Below are 23104 nucleotides of genomic sequence, written 5' to 3'. Positions count from 1 at the left end.
AAAGTGAGCAATACGGAATGACGGCAGCAATAATACATGACAAGCAGGGATTAAAGTAGCATATGTGGATAATGTCGGTTTTGTAAATAGCCAGATGTTGATCTACCCACCCAGGGTGAGTAACAGGCATAGTCAGATGGAGGGCTAAACGATATCGGCAGGACGCCTGGCAAAAAGTGTAAAGCGTTGTCGCACTGGAAGGCAGGCAGGAAGTTTGTGGGAGGGCAATAGCGAGAGGTGAGCATCTGGACGATGAGCGCACAGAGTGCCACGCAAACTGGGTTTGGGGGCAGGGTGCAAGAACGCTAAATGGTTACGGGATGTGGCGGCCACCAGAGGGAATTGACAACGGGGGTCCTGGGAGTCCCTCTGCCAGACATTAGTCCTGGTTATGAGGGACTTTCCCAGAGTCTTTAGCTCACTACCTTTCACAGAGAAGAAATATCCCAAACATATCAGTTTTTGTCCTGCCCTGGGGCAGTCCAGCACTGAAATGCTAGGCAATTGTCCTCTGAACAAGAGTACCAACAGCATCCCCAGACACGTGTTTCGGTCTGGTTGGACCTCATCAGTTGGGAGGAGCTGTGCCTCTCTAAGAATAGTGAGCAAGGGGTCCACGTCTGGATTCCCCTAGTAACTTAGGGTGAGACCCAAAGTTACTTAAATATGCAAATTGACAAGGGGGGTCCTGGGAGTCCCTCTGCCAGACATTAGTCCTGGTTAAGAGGGACTTTCCCAGAGTCTTTAGCTCACTACCTTTCACAGAGAAGAAATATCCCAAACATATCAGTCTTTGTCCTGCCCTGGGGCAGTCCAGCACCGAAATGCTAGGCAATTCTCCTCTGAACAAGAATACCAACAGCATCCCCAGACACGTGTTTCGGTCTGGTTGGACCTCATCGGTAGGGAGGAGCTGTGCCTCTCTAAGAATAGTGAGCAAGGGGTCCACGTCTGGATTCCCCTGGTAACTTAGGGTGAGACCCAAAGTTACTTAAATATGCAAATTGACAAGGGGGGTCCTGGGAGTTTTGCTATTGTCACCCTGAGTGGGAAGGGTATGCCCAGACGTGGGTCCCTTGCCTGCTGGGCCTAGAGACCCAAGCTACTCCTCACTGATGACGCCCAACAAGGCTGAAACATGTCTGGGGATGCTTGTGGTCTCGTGCAAAAGGGATGTGACCTAGCAGTTCAGGCTGGACTACCCCTTTGGGGGTGGGACCAAGCCTGATTTGCATATGGTTTTTCCCCTTTTGTAATGGCTTGGCAGGCGAAGAACGATGGTCTGGAGGGTTGCCCAGAGCAATGCCAGAGGTCAAGATTTATTCTAAACCTTCCAGCCATCAACTCTTTTTTTTTGCTATTGTCACCCCGAGTGGGAAGGGTATGCCCAGACGTGGGTCCCTTGCCTGCTGGGCCTAGAGACCCAAGCTACTCCTCACTGATGACGCCCAACAAGGCTGAAACATGTCTGGGGATGCTTGTGGTCTCGTGCAAAAGGGATGTGACCTAGCAGTTCGGGCTGGACTACCCCTTTGGGGGTGGGACCAAGCCTGATTTGCAGGGAAAGACAGGGGCCCTAGACTCTGGCCTTTGCCAGAGCTTGGGTTCGCGGCTCAACAGAGCCTCATAATTTGCTACGGCCGGCAACCGATCAGTGTCAGAGTTGCAGCTGTGTGCTTCTTCATGATTTCAGTCAGGACAGCCAGGCAGGGAAATGCGGCGGCCTTCTTAGCAGTGAAGTTCTTAACACTGAATGTTAATGCAGGTGGTGCTGGAGCCTCTGCCTGTGCCTGGATGTAGAGAGGCACAACATGGTCAGAGATGCTCCGGTGGGGAAACCACCTCAATTTCTGTTGCCACTTTCCACTCACCCCACTCAGTCCACTGTGATCCCCCACATAACTGTATATCTCTGCAAGATAGAAAGCCCCCATCCGTATAGATCGTACTGGCATGAGGAAGAGTGAGGCTTAGCTAGATGGAGTTCATACATCCACTGACACGAAGAACAGGCAAGGTGGCAAAAGCCCACAGCAGAACCAACATATGCGATACAGTCAACTAGAGTCAGCCCCATTGATAAAAAGGGAAGAACGACTTTGTACCTTGTCAGATCCTCCCTGGAGGAACCAAGAGCTGGCTGGAGGATCGCCGCCGAGATCATGAAAGGCTGATGGAGACTCGCTAAACAAACACTGTTTTTCCCATTGACCACGCTGGATCTGGAGACCCGGGGAAAGACAGGGAGCCAGACCACGCTGTCGGGCTGAGAAGCACACGCCGATAGGCACCAGACCTGGGAACGCTGCGATGACACGAAGAGACTCTGGAAGACACACAGAAGCCTGCGGCAAGAAGAAACAGTTCTGCAAACCCGCTTGAGCAAGCCAGTAGCGTCACAAAAGGTACTTGGGTTACCATAGCGGGTGGTCGAGATAGAAGAGAATGAAAGAGACGGTTGGGGAAGGCTGAAGACCCCCATCTCTCGCTTACCAGTACTTGGGAAAAACTAAGACAGTTGCATGAAAAACAGTACCTGGCAGATTAGTGAACGAGGCCTGTGTACAACATGAGATAAACCTGAGAGAGGGATGTCGGGGACACTTACAAAGTTGGGGAAGCACCTCAAGCGCAGCACACAGTGGTCAAGCACACATACAAATCCAAAGAAGCACACATTCAAGGGGCTGGGACCCAGAGCAAGTTGGGGCGGTCCCGAGAAACCACAAAAAGGTCTGGGACCCACATAAGAGAGAAAAAGAGGTGCGATAAGTAAAGATAAGGGGTTGAGGACCAATTGCCAAAAGAAGACATTTTCTGGAGTACTAGGATCTACAGTCAGGTCTGTCAGGATAGTGAACCAAATTTGATTTGTTAGCTGGAGAAAGAACTGGGGAAGGGACTGCCCCATGATATTTGGGAACTGTGTGTTTGTGATAAGAAAATGTGCAGTCTAGTTCGGCAGAATAGTAAACCAGAATTTATGCTACATTTGTCTCTGGAAGATAGCTCAGGAGCAACGTTCTCGCCTTTGAAGCAATACGACACGGAGCAACACAGGTTCGGTCCCCGCTTAGATACCTCTGGGTATTAAGCATGTTATAAAGAACCAATTATTATTATAATTATTAGGATGCCAACTGGAGAAAGAATAGGGGAAGATACTCCACCCGTCCCCAGGGACGTCATTTGGGGGTCGCCAGGGGTCGCAACTGCGACCCCTGTGGTCTCCCTTGCGACCTCTGTGGTCTCCCTTGCGACCTCTACAAAAAAAAAACTTTTTTTTTTAGTAATGCAAGCTCCTGGGCTGTGGCTCTTTACTTCTGGGGTGGCTGGCTTTCTTGTTCAGGCCCCTTAAAAAAAAGACTTGAGGCACTCCTGTTCTTATTTTTCTTCTAACACTTTCAGCACTGACCCTAAATAAGAAAGAATAGGAATACCAAATAATGTGTCTTTCTGGAATTCTATACAGTAATTGCTGGCCTCATTAAATGTTTATTTCAGGCACACTTCAGGGGGGTGAGTCACTGATTTAGCCTGTTCTTAAACGCCTCACTAAGCCTAAGCCGTTCATCCTTCTGAGGTCGATAAATGAGTACCAACACAGGTTGGGTGATATTGGGTGTATATTTTTTCTATATAAAGCGCTTAATGATGTGTTATTATAAAGCACTTACGCTTATCATTTGGTCATGGACGTCTGCTTGCATACACAGTCATTTGGTAATACGGGCCAATAAACACTGAATTTAATGATACATATGGCGATCCATTCTTGTATGAATGTACATCATATAGTGATATCGTAACTATATTTTTCGTAGTGTACAATTCTATGTGATGCCACTTCCTGTTTTGTCAACGGGTGAAATGTCATGTTCCATCGCTACCCGCTATATCACTTTGGGGCGGGGTCTAATGACATTACTTCCTGTGATGTCATCAGGGGGTCAAGGGTCGGGTGATGTCACTTCCGCTACCCCTGGCATTTTGGTGAAATGACGTCCCTGCCCGTCCCCTCCCTGATATTTGGAAACTGTGCCTTTGTGAAGCAAGAAGACAGAAGTCTGGCAGGAGGTATCAGCATACTTGATCGCGGCCCAAATTGACCGTATTTGCTTGTTCCAATTCTTTACGAATTTCAGTCCATTTAAATTAAATATAGATGTGGGGTAAGGGAATAGGCTAAGGTGGCGGGAAGTTGGGGGGCGGTCAGGGGATTCTCATCCCACATTTAAAAAAAAAAACAATGAAACAATGTATTCGGTCAATTGTGAAAAGGTAAAAAAATGTTCGATCAAATAGACCTACACCCTGCCACGATAGTGAACCAGACTTGATGATAAATTTGTGAAATAACAGGGGACGAACTTCCCCCCTGACAGTTGGGAGATGTGTTTTATTAAGAGACTGGGAAAGAACAGAAGAAGGGCGGCATTTCCCTGTTAATCCAGTTGTGTATTTGTATATGTGTGGAGGAGCATCCAACATCAAGAACTTTTAAGTTAAAGAACCATTTGTGTTTTCTCATCAACAACTTAACATTTGAGTTGACATGCTGAACGAGAGAAGTGTCTTTCTGGATCAAGAACACACCCAGTTGTTCCTTACTCTAGACTAGTATAAGGGACAGAAATAGGTTTGGACACAGGACAGTGGACATTTTACTTTATTGGACATCCTGACCGATGTGAGAAACCTTAAGGTGTTTCCCTAAATAGTCCCCAAGGATCTGTAATCCAGGTGGCCAGGACACAGCCATCGCTAGTGGATCCCGTGCCTGCGGGTGGACCAGTGAGGGAGGATCACCTGGATGGTGGGTTCTTGGGGAGTTGAAGTGGGACACTGATGGACGAGATGTGGTATCCGCCGTCTCTGAACACTTTTTCCCCATCCTAGTACGTACGATATTCAGAAACCCTGTCCCCCTCCTTTCACATGTTCACTTACGCACACTAAGAAAGTCAAGGGACTAACACCAGAGCCATTTACCTGATATGTCCCAACACAAGGGTCAGACAAAGTCAGGCAATTGACTAGAATCGCACACAACCGACGGCCCTTTCCCACATGGATAAAAGGTGGAGCACGAAAGCACACCTCGAGCAAGGCAGATGACACTACGACTCAGCTAACCAAGTTCAAGAGGATGAGAAAGGTGGCGAGAACCGAAAGGGTGATAAGGAGAGAAGCGACCTTGCCCTTTCCGACCGAAGCCCGCAAAGCCTCCGTGGAAGGAATTGTAAAACCGCGAACAATAGGCAGCGTGTGCTGCAGCAGATGTCAACGGTACATAGGACCCTCCTCCCCTGATAACCAGGCTGGGGCGAGACGTTTTCCACCGTGGTACCATCCTCGACTCCAGAGACAAGAAAAGCCAGTGAGTCGAAGGGAGAGTCGATAAGAAACCAAACTGTGTTCAACAATAGTAGCAAACGGCTAATTGAAGAAATGTACAAATCTGTTAATACGAGAGTGTAAAACCAGCTGCAGAGGATGCCCACGTGGTGGCTCACTCGAGAAACTATGGTCGATTACCCTATTGTTGAAACTACCGTTACCAGAAGGCCTTGGTAACGGGGTGAGAAAGGGGTCAAAGTGGTCCTACAGGGTTCTAGCGAAATCCTCTGTATAGTCAAAGGTTTTTGACCGCCAAAAAATTGTAAAGCTAAGGGAAGTGAATCCTGCATCGCAAGGAAGCAGAAGAAATTGTGTGATTTACAAAAGTTGGCAAGAGTGAACCCCACGGAGGGATGCCGATGGAAAGGGGCAAAGCCTACAGTCCCGATGAACAATGTGTTGACAAAGGTGAACCCGACAGAGGGATGTCCAGAGTGAACTGTTTAAAAAGACATTTAAGACTTGTGAATGCAAGGAAAGCCATAGTGAACCCGACGGAGGGAGGCTGACGTTCAAGGGGGATCTGAGCCCGGAAGAGGGGAGATCCAGGGATCAAAAGCCATCACCGAACATGCATACGGATAGGAACCTTTGTTTGTTATTTTGGCCACATCAGGTCCTCGGAGGCAAGAGACATTTTGTGGAAAAGCGACTTAACTACCAAAGGTCCTGATAGGTGAAGCTGGAATTGTTATCTCGTGCTGAGAAAGCCCTTTTATTTGACAAGACGCCACTAGGGCTGCCTTATTTTTCATTTGATGCTCGTAGCGTGCTCCCATTTTAGCTTTAGGTTTAGATGAGGCGTTTTCCCCACCTCCATATCCACTTTAATAAACACCCTTGAATTGTGACACTTGTGTCTGTCTTTACTGTTGCCACCATGAGTTAGGTAGGACAACCCCTCGTAGAAACAGGGCAAGATAGGTTTTCCTTTTCTTTACTTTTATATAGAAATAAGTCTTTGCCAACAAACAAGCCACCACTGTGCCAGACTCGTACTTCAGCACCCTTACATAATGTGAAGACGTATTGCCCCTGGCAAGAGCTTACTCTACTGATGAGTACTAGGACACAAAAGGTTTTGTTTACATTTCTTTTTCTTTAATGTGCTAACAGACAGGAGGATATTAAAAGCTCAAGTACATGCTACTTAAAAATAAAGTTGAGCAAATGGTACGGTTTTGCTGAGTTTGGGAAACACCAAAAGGTGACCGATGCCGTGAAGTGTGACAGTATGATTATTCTACAGTTTGGCATCCTGACACTAAAAGAGCAGCCCATGGTTCTAGATTGCTTAATAGAGAATATTAATAGTATGTCATTGAGAGGGCTGAAGAGGTCTACTGGGCCGAAAGCGGTGGAGATGTAATTTTAGATGAGACAGGGCTGACCTATAAATCATTTTATGAACTGCTCCGTTTGTCGAGCAGCAAGTCGTAAAGTTGTCCCCACTTTTGGGCAACACAACTCGACAGGCTTGCAGTGGTTACGGAAATCTTCCGAACCCTTGTCGACAGCAATGAACTTCGACGGCCTCAATGTCCTGGTGGTTTACTTCAAGATTTCTAGCCGGACCATGTCTCCAGTCGAAGCCTTTCAGGACTGGCTTCCAGGGTGCCTCTATGAAGATCAGCTTATGCACGATGTTCCCTTGTAGCTCAGGGAGGGGGTCTCTTAGCCAGGTCCTCTCTTGGATCAGTCCTCGACAGACTCAACAGCTCTTAGATTTCATCGACGGAAAGCAGCAGCAAACCTTCTTCCAGCTGGGCTTCAAGGATGAGCTTCAAGTTTCGATTCAGCTTCTAAACAAATTGGGAAATGAAAGATCCCCAGATATACACATCTATCCCCCATTCACACTGCTGAGCCAAGCTCGGTCAACCAATCAGCCGGAAGGGAATTCATGCAGGCAGTCAGCCAATCAGGCTCACAGTGCATTCAGGCCATTCACTTCCACACACACACACACACACACACATAACAAGGAATGTGGATTGGGGCAAGCATCCAGCCTTTCAGCAGACCACACTGCATTAATGTCAGTTTCAGGCAGAGCTGTCTCATTCTTTGTGTCACACGCACAGATACCAGACACCCATAACATGGAATGCATATTGGTCACACACTCCATTCACCCAGGCCCCTCCCCAAGGGTGTACCCACAACATAGTCACTAGGAAGGCTCCAGCCAGTCTGGCCTGGACTTTTCCACAATACCATATATGGTTCTTCCACCCAACAGCAAGTCAGGGGAAGGGACAGAGTCAGGGCTTCCCAGGACTTTGGGAAAAAAAGGTAACCGGTAATATAAACTAAGAGGCCACAAAGGCCATCTTGCCTTCTATCAGGAATCCATTGATTCCTATGACAGAGCCTGGGTATCCCAAAATGGAGGATACTCAGAGCACCTGTCAAATACAGTATGGAGCTGCCACCAGCCCATACCCTGCTCTGTGGGCCACACACAGGTACCCACAACCATACACTAGGGTCACAGGGTTCTAACCCCCTACCCATGGGTGCCATAAGATATCCCAAGGGTCTCTGTTCACCACAACCAAAAAAGAGGAAGCGCTGCACTGCCAGGAGTCCCAAGTGGGCCCATGTGCAGAAAACAACATAGAACACACATGATACAGGAGCACATGAACCTGTCCCTCCAATGCATTTCCAGCATCACACCATGGGTCTGGGATCAGGGGGTTGCTGAAGTCCACCCCTCCATCACTAAGCACCATTGGAACAAGCGTGTCTTGGGCTCTTTTCAATCAGATATCCATGGACTTCCGTTTCTTGACCTTAGGCTGGGACTCTTCTTTGGTGACGCTCTGGCTCACGATCTTGCTCCTACTGCACTGATGGTGTAAAACGAGAAATTATATACTTTTACACATAACCGCGCCAGGCCTATTAGGTTTGTCCTGTTGATTTCTATCAAATCTTTTGTCAACTTGGTAAACTCATTCAAATGTGACTTTTAAGGGTGCTTAGCCAAACTTGGACGTGTTTCCCTGGTCTCCCTTTTGGGATTGGCGATTGCTGAATCAAAAGGATAATTTTAGACACTGCGTGATTTTTTTCTTTTAATATGCTTTTTTTGTTTAATTTGCTCGAGTTCATAATTTCCTAAAGGAAATAATGGTTTTACAGTAACAGTTATTTGCGACCTTGCTTTAGGGAACGAATCAGGACCTAGTCAGGCTCAGTACTATCTTTCTGATTTGACCTACCGTTTGTTGTCCATCTGGGCTTATTGTCTATACTGTTGAACACTTCCTGCCCTCCTCCTTTCTAGGAACCGTGAAGGCCAAGTAGTTTTATGGAGCAAGGTGAAATTAATGTTTTCCCCTATTCCGAGGTTTTTCTTATTTTGAGTTCTTATTGAACAGTGATTTACTTCTTGATATATTAAACTAGTGTGTGTATTTGTGTATATGCTGTAGATTGTGTGGCGGATTTTATTGTGTGTTTGTGTGTGTGGGCCTTATATTTTCATATCAGTGCATCCCCCTTCTGAGTGAACCCTTACTCCTCTCACAACCTGGAGAGTTTGGACTTACTTGATGGACACACCGTTTTACTTCACTGGGTTAGTATGCATAACAACCACACATGAGGCGTTCTGAAATGTCTGCAACACCTGTGCTGAATAACTATTGTAACAGCAAAGTAGGTTTTCTATTCAGGTGGTAAGAGAAGGACACCATAGCCATTCGCTGCTCTTACATCTGCCACATCCACCTCTATTTATTTATTTTTATTCTGCTCACTGTACTGCAGCTCTAGAGAGAATTAATATGATAGTGTTCATGTTGGGTTTATATAGGGAAAGGTGGGGCATGCGATTATAGGATTAATGATTTGGCCTCTTGCCAACACTGCCTACCCATTTTTCCACTGCTAGACAGCTTATTATTCCAGGTTTTTTTTGGTCTATTTTTCATCCAGTTTGCTCTATTGTGATAATAAGAATGACTTTCATTTCCACGCAGACTTTTGACTTGTGATAGTTTCAGATGTGTTTCTAGTACTGTAGTTCGTGTTGAAAAATGTGTGGTGACGTTGAAAAAGATATATTTAGAATATTTAATAAGTGCGAATATTTCTCTTTTCCTAGAATCGTGCCATTGGACAATGACGATAGCTTATATTTGGTGAAAACGGTAAGAAGATTGTAACTATGTGTACCCACATTTGTGCAGACTAATAACTTGTGCAATCACTGTGGCTTTTGTTATTTTTTATTGGTTTCACATCCTATTTCCTCCATACCCCGTAGGATGCTAGGCCCAGCCGGGGGATGATTCCAATGCATGTTATGCAGCGCCATTAAACCAGAAACAGTGCCCATCGTGTCTGTGCGTCAGTAAACAAGCACCCCTGCCACAAAGCTCTTGAACCCGTCATGGGTTACCTGGCAAAGGACAATTGGGCAAAGTTGGCCCCCTACCTGAACTTATGGCATCTTTTTGATAGACTGCGAATTGGGATCTTCGAGTGGAATGTATACGTTTGCCAGGGCATGGGATATTGGCAAGGAGCAATGTGGGCATTCATCTTTTTTTTTCAATGTATTTAGTATGTAGCAGTCCGAGTTATATTTTAAAAGGAAGCTAATGGAAAGACATTATTAATTCATTGTATTAAAATAGATCAAGTCATAATCGGTGACTGACATACAATTCCTGTTAACAAGCCAGTGCGTTTTAGAATTGTCAAGTCATCCAGTCACATTATTAGTTGCACAATTACACAATTCCATTTGTATTGACATAATGGGTGTCCAAAGTTTCACAAGATGATAAGAGATTGTTGTCATTGCCCCTCATGAATTTTGCCATGCAGCCTCTGAGTTCACACTTCCCGCTTGCTCGGTGCCAAGCGCCATGAAGTGCCTTTACCGAATAGTCTCAAGGATCCTGCATTCGAGCAGTGAGTGCTTGATGTTTTCAGGCGCTGGCATGTTTTCCCGCGCCTCTGTGCTTCCAGTTTTACAGTGACATTACATTTATTTAACTCTGAGGTACTCCCACAGTGAGTAGTTGGCAGAGGAGGCCGCTACGTAGTTTTACGTTCACGTATGTATTGGGTGATTAGTTTGCGGTGTTTTTTTGTAGCCAGGTCAATGACGGATTGTTCCTCACTGAATTCAAACCTCATAGCCCTGGAGCATTTTTTAAAGTGCTGTAGCTACCGCTGAGATGATGCTGTGTATGTCGGCTACGCTATGTCTTACCAATCGTAAAGAATGAATCTGTGACACTTCCTTTTAACAGAGCCACACGCGCTCGCTTCCTTTGTGTTATAATGTCTTGCCAGCGTCAGCAGCAGGTGTGTATTTTCGGCAGTGATTAAGTCAATCGGGGGGCCTCGGCGGGACTTTCAGGCAGTTGCGCTCAATCATCTCTAATTCCTTTCTTAGTTTTATTGTCCAAAGTTTAGCGCCATATGTTGGGTGAGAATCATCTTGGCTACATACATTTTTAGTATTGTCTTGACCGAGTACCCCCCCCATGCCTGTATTCTAATACGTTAATAGCACCAATTTGTTAGACTGCTTTTATTTGTACACTATGGAGTTGTCATTGCCATTTAAACTTATTATCTTCATATATGCCAAGATATTGTATTAAATTACAGCCTCTACACTTCCCTTCTTTATAGTCCCTGGATAGTTCACTTTGGCTTTGGCGTTTGATCTATTCTTGCTCTCACTGGCAGAGGGGTGTATGGCAATCATCAGTCTCCCGTTCGGGATGTTTCATCTCTTTAATTCTTGCCATAGATGTTATCTTTTAACGCTACGCCTGCTGGGTTGTTGTACTTAGTGCCAGAAGATTATCTAGTGTATTTGTCCGCTGGCAAAATCCAGTTTGGTTAATGAATATCAATTGCTCTGGTATTTGAAAATTGCCTTTCCACTCCTCGAAGGATATGGCGAACCCCAATGATAAAGACATTTTTCAGCTGAGACAAGCCACCCTACCTCCATCTTCGGAACTCCGTCCGGTGTGAATTCTGGGTTGCCCCAGACTGGGTTGAGAGGCCCTAAGGAAGAGTTGACCTTCCCTCCCCCCCCCATTGCCTGATACCCTCTTCCAGCAGTGGACGTTGCTCTTCGTCAAATCTAGCAGACTTGCGCCCAGAGCCTGCTGCTCCAGATTGAGGTGGGGTAGTGCCAAAAGGGCGGTGCAAGGGACTAGGACTCTTCGATGTGTTGCCATTTGGGCGGGTCATCTGAGTCTTGCAATGCCTGTAGATGTCTGGGACCCCTAGGCCATCCCCTGAGGTAATACCCTCTTCGCCACCCATGGCGTTTTCCTGCCCCGAATAAACTTCAGCATCCCCCTCTGTAACCTGCCCAGCCCTATTCAGGAATCTCAACCGGCAGAGCAAGGCAGTGGAAAAGGAGCTGCGGGACTAGGTTCATTTTAAGAGCAGCGATCCTCCCAAGCCAAGTGACCTCTTGCTTAGGCCAGTTGTTAGGTTGTCCAGCAGGGTCCTGAATAAACGCAGAAAGCTGGCTTGGTAGACTTGCGTGACCCTGTTCGAGATGCAGTCACCTAGGTATGTGATAGTGGCTTTACACCAGGGGACCGGCCTATTGTTTTGTAATGAGCTCTAGCTGCCTCTGTGGGATATTCACCCCCATGGTTCTTGATTTAGAGAAGTTGGCCCTGAAGCCCGAGACTGCTTCAAACAGTGAGATTTCCTGCCATAAGGCCTCAAGGGAAGAGCCCAGAGGAGATCTTATAGTAGTACCCACCACCTGGATTCATTTTATTTGCGGGTTCACCCGGATCCTAGTAGTGAAGGGTTCCTTTGATATTCGGGGAGACGGGACAGCCCTGCTGAGGGCCCTGCAAGATTTCTAGTTTAGTTGATTGTAAGCGCAGTGGTAGGATGCAGATAATTGGCCAAGACCCATTTCCTGAATTTCGGGCCAAACCTGTAACTGGCGAGGACACTGTCTGTATATCCCCAGTCCACCAGATTGAACACTTTATGGGCATCCAGCGACACAAAGCCCATCTACACTCCTTCCCTTGAAGCACTCTCAATAAGGTTCAGGATGCGCCCGATATCAGGGGTGGTGCGTCTTGTCCATGTGTATTGGGTTGCGCAGTACCCCAGAATGTCTCGAGGCTCGGATCTTAGTGAAGATGTTTGCATCATTGTTCGTAAATGCAATGGGCCTGTAAGAGCCGCAGTCTTTCGGCTCTTTCCCGGATTTGCGTCATTAGAGACTCTTTCATGGATGGTGAAATACACAGAGACCAGGGTTCCATGTCATTTCATCGCGAGACGATGGGTTTTTCTCTGTGGATATTTCAATGAGAAAACTTGTTTTTATTTAATTATTTAACTATTCTCGACACCCACACCCCATCTATATATTTTTTTAACCTCCCCTACTAGATTCGATGAGTTTTCACGTTGAAATAACAGAGAAAAACCCAGCGTCCTTTCATCCCACGATGAAAGGACGCTGTACCGAGACCAGGAAAGAGTTAAAGAGGGCGGTGAGGTGGGGAGTCGAGATGCGGGCAAAGATTTTATAGAATCAGACTGTGAAGCCGTCAGGCCCCGACGCTGTATGCTTCAGGGACTTGATCACTGCTGCCACTTCCTCAGGGGAGATGGGATGTTCAAAGGGGTCCAGCATTCCCGTTGGGTGGAGGGGACATAGGTCAGATATTGTGCTTGCACGTCACTCCCGAACGGGCTGCTCGCCATCACGCCTCGGTGGTGCACTAGCATAAAATTGAGCTTGTCCTCATCTTCATTCTTCAGAGCTCCATCTGGGCCCCTAAATGTCTGGATGTTACGTCTGTGTTAGGGAAAATTCTCATAAATGGTTGATTTCCCTTACCTAAAGAGTCCCCCAGCAGCTTTGCTGGATTTCTAGGGTTTATTTTTTCTACCTGGTAAGAGTGTGAGCCTTTTTCCCACTCTTACATGTGTTTTTCTATGTATATTTCTACTTTCTGTATGACATCTGTTGTTGGCGACGTGTTCCGTGAGTGGACAGAGGGAAATGTCTCTGAAATTGGCTGGAAATGAAGACAATTCTCAGGCATTTCGCTCTGGCCACCCACCGAAACACACCGCCAACAACACATGGCCTACCTTCCCGCGTCCCCACACGTGTCCCGATGGAAACGGTACCGCACATGTGTGGGTGCACCTACCTGGGGCACAAAAGGAAAAGGTTAACCCACTGGTAACCCCAAGCCTTTCAGCACAGCACATTTTGTTCATGTGGGCAACCTACAGATTTGGGCCTAGGGTGTCGAAGCCAGCAAGGAACCCTATGCATTTCTGAAAAGAGAACACCCGTGGGAATCCACAGAGGTCTGACTTGCGCGAATCGGCCCAGAATCTACTACCCGGAACCCCCGGCAAGGTCCAAATTTGCGGGTAAAAAACAAGAAATGTTACCGGGGCAAAACACACTTAGCACCTGAGATACCCAGAGAGAGTTGGGGACAAAAATCATAGGCAATACTTTTGTCAAGGCAGACCGAATCAGAGAACACTCATGGACAGAAATTCAACAGTCAATAGGCCGGAGCCAGTGTCAAGTGGAACCGGGTTCCTGTTGTCAAGGATCACAAAGTCGGACAGTTCACGATTCAACGTACGCAGGAGTACTTAGATATTGTCAATTGAGGAAGCAAAAGTTATAAGAAGGAGGGAAGATAAGGGCAAGCCTTGTAGGGGGAGGAAAAGGGATTCTCCCGAATTCCTCAAGCAGGACACAGTACCTTATTCAATGAAGAAGCTGGTGCCACGGCAGTTGTTCCTGGTAGTTTCCTGCAGACCCACAGTTCCTGGAGCTTCGGAAAGGAGGACTATGTCTGGAGGGGTCTGCACCACACAGGGCTGAAGCCGGCAGCAGCGACGGCGAATAAAAGGTGCGCTCCTTAAAAACAGGAGAGGCTCTTCAGATGGCTATCCGGAACACTACAGCAGTGTGCAGCGATTTCGACCACGAAGAGGATCCTCTGGCTGTAGAAGATGAGCTGGTTATCACCACCAGGCTCAAGGGAAGAAGACTCCGGACTGGATCTTCTCTGGTCGTTGAAGGGTAGATAGCTCAGGACTGCAGCAGGGCTTCACCGGGACGGGATAGTTGCAGCAGCCGACTTCTTCTCCGGTTCTCTTCGGTTCCTTGTAGTTCCAGTGGCGACTCTGACTTCTAGCCCAAGAGTCCTGCCTTTTATGCAGAAATCCCCCATTCACACAGCCTGGCTGTCAATCACGCAGCAGGGGGGTTGTCCAGCCCGGACAACCACCTCAGCCAATCATGGCAAAGTGCGACTTGGGTTTCCTAGGATACCCTGTGCAGGGGGTGACTACACCGCTCCCTCACATGCAGCCCACCTAGACACCCAGGCGCCTTGAGGAGGGCTTCTTGGCAGAAGCCCGCCAAAAGACAGTGAACAAAGAAGGCAAACCTGGTTTGCCGTGCAAAGTAAAACACAAGAAGGATTTTAACAAAAAGAAATGGCGAATAAACCCAACCGGAGCCAAAAGAAAAAGTATTTGGTCAAGCGGGTTTAAGTTCGAGGCTAATATAATAGCCTACAACAATACCACGTTTATATAGTATAATCGCGGTAGAAAAGGTAGGGTAGATACCACTGCCACCAGCCAAGTCTAAATGTTAAAAGAGCGAAACAATGCTCTAAGAGGTACAGATAAAAAAGGGCTAAGAAGTAACCCTTTCCAGTACTCCATGGACGATGGGGTGCACTGGATCTGTGGTAGATTGACTAAGTAAAGTTAGTGGTAACTTTACCCTTTTCTGGGAGACAGTATTCGCCTCAGAAATGGAGTCGAGGGAAGTCTCAAAAACAACCCTGTGCCACGGCACTGAAGGTGCTGTGTGACACACACACAAAGAAGGGGGATACTGAAGTGGTGTACTTCAGAGTCCACAATCACAAAAACAGATGGAAACACATAGCAATACACAGGCAAGAGTGGGGGAAAAAGCTCTTACCAAGTGGAAAAAAATAAACTCCAGAAGTCCAGCAAAGCTGCTGGGGGACTCACTAGGTGAGGGAAATTAGCCATAAATGAGAATTCTCCCTAACAGAAAGCACTGATGAGGGTTTTCTCAAGATAAGGTAGAGGAGTAAGGGCTTCACTGGGACATCACTGGATGTCAGCCGCAGGAGTAGTCAGTGACTGCACTTCTTCATATGGGTCTTGGCGAATGATGATGATCTGGTGAATGGCTACAGCAGTCATATTTTATCAAAGATCTGTACTGGAGCTCGCCCAGGGCCAGCAATGGTAAGGATTGGCATCATTTAACATGGTAGTGGCCATCTAATCATGGCTACTCATTGGTTGCAATATCTGCTTAGCAACAGACATTCAAGCATCTGGATGTGTACCGGGACAAAACAGTCCCAGCCCCCACATCCAGGCTCACACACAAATCGTCTCTCTACCCGGAAAAGAACACCTTACCCTGGGAAAGGGCTTCACATATTTAGCAATTCTGGGCCCAGAAGAGCAGGAAGAAGGCTAAATAACAATATGGACGGCTGCGGAAAGGGCGGCTGTTTGCTGCCGTGGCTGCCTTACCGGCTCATTGTGTACCTGCAAGCCCCTCTCAGGACATAAAAGAGGGACTCATTCCCGGGTGGCAAAAGCCATCCTGCGGAAAGGTCCGCTGTTTGCTGCCGTGGCTGTTCACGGCAAGTGGCTTGCCGGCCAATCTTTGCAGAAAAGCAGTAATTGCTGCACCTGTGAAACTTTTTACCTAGATTCACGGCTGATCACAACTTGTGGATTGATCTCAAGGCCAAACTTGCGAAGAAACCAACGTGGAAGTAACGGATACATCGGGACCCAGGAGCCCAGGAGATTCTGCTGGTTTTACTTGCTGTCGAGTTGCCTAATTAGAAGCATCTGAAACAGTTGCCATCACTTGGCATTGGATACCTGACTGGCCCTCGCGCATTTCAAAGACGCTGGGCTGTGTTGTGTTGTGCGGGGTGAGAATCCAGTCCTGGTGCACCTTGTTGTGTTCTCAGCCCAGGGCAGAGTTAGTGTGGGGCAGGGGAACATTTAACTCGCACAGTCTGCCACTAAAGAGTTTAGAGGTTACAGGTTAGCGGGAACGAGCGACAGACTAAGGCAGCTCTCTTAGCGAATGGGCGTGGCTCGCCCCACTCTTCCGTGTCGCTGCTGCCGGCTTTGTCCCTGTGTGGTGCAGACCCCCCTTCAGACGTCCTCCTTCTCGACGAAGCTCCAGGAATCGTGGGTCTGCAGGAAACCAACAGTAACAACTGCCAGGGCACCAGCTGCACCATTGGAACAAGGTACTGTGTTCTGTTCAGGAAACTGGGTGAATCCCTTTTCTTCATTTTTCAAGGCTTGCCCTTATCTTCCCTCCTTCTTATAACTTTTGCTTCCGACCATTGACAATATCGAAGTACTTTTGGCTGCGTTGAATCGTGAACTGTCTGACCGTGTGATCTTCTGCAATTGGCCCCGGTGCCTTTTGACCCTGGCTCTGGCCCTTTGACTTTTGAACTCCTGTCTCTGAGTGTTTCTTGATTCTGCCTGCCTAACCAAAATATTGCCTGTGATTTTTGGCTCCAACTCCCTCTGGGTGTCTCAGGTGCTAAGTGTGTTTTTGCCCCGGTAGCATTTCATGTCACGGATACGCGTTTATTTAGTAGACCGAACTGTCAAAAAGTGATCGCAATCATATTCGCGGTAACGTGTTTTGTGCCTAACACCGGTTCATTCCAACACAGGGTACTTACCTTGAGACATACTGTACCAAGTGAATTGGTTAGTTGTAGTATATTTGACATGTGGTTTTTATTGAAGTTTAATAGAAGTGTTGTGTTTATAACGAATGGTTTAAAAATAAATGTACTTATATTTTTCTACCTGAAACCATGAGTCAGTGTTTGCTTGATTCACCGTAATTGTGGTCCCTTTGTGTAATCTCTGCTACTGCTCATATACTCTTGAGATACGCCTGCCTGCTCCGCCACTGCTACCACTATGACATAGTAGTAAAGGCTTGTACCAAAGGTAAAACTTGTATCACCACATGTAGTCTTAATCGTGTGTAGTGGTCCCTAAGGACACTGCACAGGATTCTGCCTAACACTTTCCCCCCGCCCCACTGGACTGGTGGGAGCAACCATTCTCTGCTACTGCTTGAGGATCCGTGCCTTTTTAGCCTCCGGAATCTTCCCTTGACCAACTAGTGGACTGACCAGCTACCTCCTGGGCTACCTTGCTGCAACTGTCGCCATTTCGAGGGCATCCTTCGCGCTTGGAGGATCTTCAGCTTGTACTCGAAGATCCCTGCTCCTGCCTTTTTAGAGCTACTTGCAACAAGTGGAGTCGTGCAGGGCCTGCTCCTTTGTTCTTCTATTGGTCACTTGTCTCTGGCTGATTGTGATGACTCCAGTTCCAATCCATCTTCTTCGCTCTCTGCAGGTGTCATGAGATCCTTTGCTCAGCTGAAGTATTCATCTTTAATTCACAAGGGTGTTCAGCTGGAAGGCACCCGGAACTGAGATTCATGCACCGCACCCAACTGAAACTAAATCTTGATGACAAAAGTGACCTCCACACCCATAATCCCTGGGCCTTCTTCGACCGGACCAAGCCCAGGGGAACATGTCACCAATGGAATTCGGAACCTCTTCAGTGGTATCTGGCTAAATCAGAGTCGTGTGGTTAAGTTACCATACCTGTTTCTTTCTATAGCATGGGGTCTGGCATGGATACACATGCTCATGAATATTCCCTGTCGTCAGACTGGGAATCCTCAGTAAAAGCAAAAAGTTTCACTTCACTTGCAAACTGTATTTCTCCTTTAAACCAATCACTGTCCTCTGGGACATACATCCCCTATCCAATGACAGTCCTCTCCCTAAACCCCATCCTCTGGCAGCCATATTCAGATTTTTAACGCACGCTTCAGTGTTGGGAGTCCTCGAGTTTGCTCTCTGAGTATTTGTATGTTTATTCATGGTTTACAACGGAAATAAGTTCTGTTTTTGTTTCTAAGTAGCCTGTGTTATCTGTTCTCCATTTGCCGACAGCGGGGATCCGTTGTCGGTGAATTTCAGCGTCCCTCAAGGGCAAAGATCGTCAAAGATTCTAGAAGGCCATCGGGCCTACTTCGCGGCCTCTGACCATGACTGGGGAGAAGGAGGAGGGAAGGTCCCTCTTCAAGCCCTGCCCCAAATGCGGCCTTCGGAATGTGTTTGTGGAAGACAAGCACCTGCAATGCCTCTACTGCATGCACGCAGACCGCAAGGAAGTGGAGTGTGAAATCTGCCTCCTGTTCTCTAAAAAGACAATGGACAGGCACATTAGACTGGTGGCGTGGCTCAACGCCATGGCCTCTTCCCAGTTCGACAAGCAGGGTCATGCCTCACCCAGGACCAGCCTGTCCGAGGAGCGGTCTTCTAAGTCGTGTGAGGGCACCTCATCTGTGGGGGCCCAAGATAAGGCCAAGAACTGCAAGTCCGAGTCCACCGGGTACGCTGCAGAAGTGGGTCCCAAGGTGGATAGGGCGCGATCGACATCACCATCCGCCTCCATTGCCAGCCAGTTATTGTGCTCCTCTTCGAAGAGGAAGTCATCTACCCCGGCTAAACTTTGTGAGAAATAAGAGATGTTGCGGACAGGGGGAAACGAAAGCCGAGCAGTCCAAGCAGGCCCAATCGGCTCAAGCTAAGACCTTGTTGGCAACAGAGTTGGAGACTTCTGCAGCTAAGGGTGCTGACCCTGCGAATGTAGCCCCTGCAGCTCAGAAGGTGTCCCTACGGCCAAGGCGCAACACTGCCACAGTGGCATTGGCAAAATCTGTGGCATGCCAGAAGGAGGTAACCGGTGCAGGACCCGGTAGAAGACACTCATGGGGGAAAAAAGGAGGGGGCCAGGAGGCCCCGAAACAGCCCTCCCAGGCCGTCATCTGAGCCATGGCGGGTCTCGACCACGGACGACAAAAACAAGGAATCATTACACAGTCCACAAGGACGTGGAAGAGGATGACGACGATGGCGTTGCTGAGCCTAGTTTTCCTGTTCGGCCATTTTAGCCAAGGGACGTTTCCTTGGATATTCTGTCGAGACTGCACACCTTGTTGTCAAGAGATCCAGTTGAGGCTGCCCCGGCTCTGGTACCTGTGGTTACCGAGGACCCCGATCAGCCTCCAGCAAAGCGGAAGTGTCATCTGTTGCCCCCGTTCCAACCTCCGCCACCATGTCGGTTACCTTCTCCCCCAGCAGACCCCGACACTGGGATGGATACAGCCATGCCGACGGAGGATGAGGAAGAGGATATTGTTCCAGCAGACAGCAAAACCCCACATTTGGATGCTCCACATAGGGTGTCTCCACCGGATCAAGTAGGATTGTTCCACTTCATGATCTCAAGAGCCTCTGAGCTATTATAGCTAGTGCCTGAGGAAACTAAGAAGAAGGGCTTCTTGTACGAGAGGCGCGAGGACAGGAGAAAGACGGTCATGGCGGTACCCCTTCTGGACAACGTTTGGGAAGAAGGCCTGGCCCTCGTGAAGAACCCTTGCACGGCTCCAGCCAAATGGGATAGGCTGGAATAGAAGTATCGGGTACTGGACTCTGCACACAAGTCAGGTCGCAGCCATCACTGTATCTCTCCAGACAGCGAGGGGAAGAGGATGGAAACCATGGGAAGGAAGTGGATTTACACTGTGGCGTCCACTATCAAGGCGGCCAACTCACTGGCGATCCTAACCAGATACGACCGGAAGCTGTGGTACAAGCTGGGTCCGATTTTGGAGTTCCTCCCCGACGTAAAGATGGAGGCAATCGCTCTTTTTCAGGAAGGGGGTGTAGCGTCTGATCATGCCATCGCAGTGGCGTTGGACGTCGCTGACGAGGAGGGGTTCTGGCAAATGGGGAACGTTGTCTGCCTTTGTTGCCAGGGCTGGATGAAGGCCACGAATTTCCACCAGGAGGTCCAAGGTACTGGACATGCCCTTCAATGGAGATAACCTATTAGGGAAGGTCCTCAACGAGTCCTTCCAGCCCATCAAGGCAGATATGGAGACTGCCCGTACCCTGGGCACCCTCCAGCAGCACTGCTCTTCTTTTCGCTCCTCCCGGGGAAGTTAAGCAAAGGTTTCTCCTCATCGTACCATCGGCCTTCCAGATCCACTACTCAGGAAGTTTACAGAGGCGTTCCCAGGCCTACAGTAGCAAAGAATAGAGTTGCCGTCGTCCGCAGCACAGGCTCTCTGGCTTCATCGTGCACTGTCAACGGTTGACAAACTGACCGCTGCCGGGCTGTCCGTGAGCCCACTCCACCAGAGTGATCACTGCGACAACAGCGTTCCTGACTGGTTTGCCCCTGCTAGACATATGCAGGACTTCTACGTGGAGGTTCACACACACCTTCACAAAGTTCTACTGCGTCAACAGGATTCCAGGGTCGGCCAGGCAGCGCTACGCAACCTGTTCGCTTGGGGTGAGTCTGTTCCAGAGTTAATAGTTAATTGCTTCTGTTGAGCCCTGCCACGTCCCGTGGTTGTGTAATGTTGTACTTCTATGTATTCGTTATTCATGAGCATGTGAATCTATGCCAGACCCAATGCTGGAGAAGACACAAGTTACTTACCTGTAAGTATTCTTCTCCAGCATGGATCTGGCATGCAAACCCTCCCTCCAGCCCCTCTGCGGCTCTTCTTGGTCATACTGTCACTTTTCGTGCTTTCTAAATCTGAAGATGGCTGCCAGAGGAAGGTCTTAGGGAGGAGACTGTCATTGAATGGGAGCAGTATAACCCAGAGGACAGTGATTGGTTTAAAGGAGAAATAAAGTTTGTAAGGGAAAGTGAAACAGTTTTTTATTTTTCTTAGGATTCCCAGCCTGACGAAGGGGAATATTCATGAGCATGTGAAGCCATGCCAGACCCATCTTGGAGGCCTATGGTTACAGGCAAGTAGCTTGTTCCTTCCCCCCTGTTCTCCATAGGAGTACAGTCCTGTCCTTATCTCTCTTTCCTGACTTAGATTGGTGGTAACCTGGAAAAGGATCTGTTTCTAGGCCTATCCTATTATAGTGGGATTGAGTGAGCTACGTGCCTGACCTTTCCTCATCTTTTTGTAGTTTGAATCGCCACCACTGGCATTATCCAATCACATAGTAAACCCTCCTGAAAAGAGTAACTTTGGAACTGATCTCTTTGACACAAGACCAAAAACATCTTAGGCTGGACTTAATGTTAGGGTACTGTTTTGTGGTTGATCTCAAGTATTTGTACTGAACTGTATGCATCCGAGTACTTGTTTTACACAGATTATTGAATCAAATGCTTTCTATCTCCTAGGGGTGAATCTATAGATCTGGTTCATATCAAGTGTGTGACAGTTTTTGCCTAGGGGTTTAATTACTTGGTGTGTATTTTAAAGGCCTAATAAATCATTAAATATTTTTATACTTGCCTGTCTAACTGGAATTATTGGTGCTTTGTGTGGACTTGTTGTAGCCCTAGACCACTTGCACCCATCCAGAGTCTAAGCCTTGCCGCTCTGCTACCTACTTTGATTGGGTTTGGCTAGACTTCAGTGTCTTCCCTGTTCACTGTAATAGGTTGGCCTCCAAAATTCCACCCACAGTGTTGATTTTGGAAAACCATCTTAACACATACCTATACCCAAACGATTCTAAATACTTACGCAGTGGCCCGAGTTAACCGTTAACTACTCAGGTAATGCTATCTGGCAGGGTCATTTACCAAATATATTACAAGAACTTTATTTTATCAAGTTACACATCTGTGAACTGCATTATCGTTGTACCTACCTGCTGTATGTTATGACTAATTGTGTGAACATTCCCATATCAAATGTAGCATGCTGTGTTTTAAACACCATGCCCTCCTCCTAATAGTATGGCATTGACTGCTCTGCCATGCTTTCCCCTAGGAGAGAAAGGGAAACCCCTTTACCTAGAATCAGTGATATTATTTCACTAAAATTATGTAAGTTGTAAAGTGACATTACAAATTCCATGAGTCCCTCAATGACCTGACGGGCAGTAACATAAAATTATACTCAACCACTTTGATAAGCCAGCGTCTACCTTTTTAAAAATATTTATTTGAAATATGAGGCTGCCGCATAATAAAGAATAGTGACCGTACTGTGCAAAAAAAAACCTTCTCCTAAAACTACCCAAAATAATGGCCTACTAACTCACCAAGAAGAGTGCACATTCAAGCCTGTGTCTCTGCGGCATCTAACAACTCGGCCGAACGCTTTAAAATCTGCAAGGAGCTGGCCAATCCTGCTGCAGTCTCTACCCCTCCTCTTGCCTCCCAGGCTCTTTGCAATGCCCTTGCCTCTATCTCAAAAACTTAGGACATTCTGTCCACCCTCCGCTCCCCTCTCTGTCTGTACTTGCTGACCCTCCTTCAGCCACCCACCCCACCCTTTCCTCTTTTCTCCGCTGACAAGGTCGCTAGACAAGTCCAATCTATGAAAGCCTCGTCAGAACAGGTTCATCTCTGTTCCTCTAAAACCAACAAGGACCACATTGAAACCCTTGCCGATTTCTGCAACCTCTCCTTTGCCTCAGGATCATTCCCTTCCCCTCTGAAGCACTCCCTTGTGCATCCTCTTCGCAAGAAACCCACAGCTGATCTTTCTTGTCCAGCTAACTAT

General features: G+C 47.6%; 1 protein-coding gene across 2 annotated transcripts in view; it reads left to right on the top strand.

The window, feature by feature from the left end:
- Positions 1-23104, top strand: part of DNAAF9 (dynein axonemal assembly factor 9) — a 2133167-nt gene that overhangs the window by 906198 nt on the left and 1203865 nt on the right. For both annotated transcript variants that reach the window (XM_069632250.1, XM_069632251.1), the window contains exon 16: positions 9518-9563. In XM_069632250.1, coding sequence (XP_069488351.1) covers positions 9518-9563 — 46 coding nt within the window. The remainder of the gene's footprint in view (positions 1-9517; positions 9564-23104) is intronic.

The sequence above is a fragment of the Ambystoma mexicanum genome, chromosome 6q (assembly GCF_040938575.1).
Source record: "Ambystoma mexicanum isolate Mex_15411 chromosome 6q, UKY_AmexF1_1, whole genome shotgun sequence".
Taxonomy (NCBI): Eukaryota; Metazoa; Chordata; class Amphibia; order Caudata; family Ambystomatidae; genus Ambystoma; species Ambystoma mexicanum.
The sequence above is the reverse complement of the archived record's forward strand: the minus strand, read 5'-3'. Positions and strand labels throughout refer to the sequence as shown.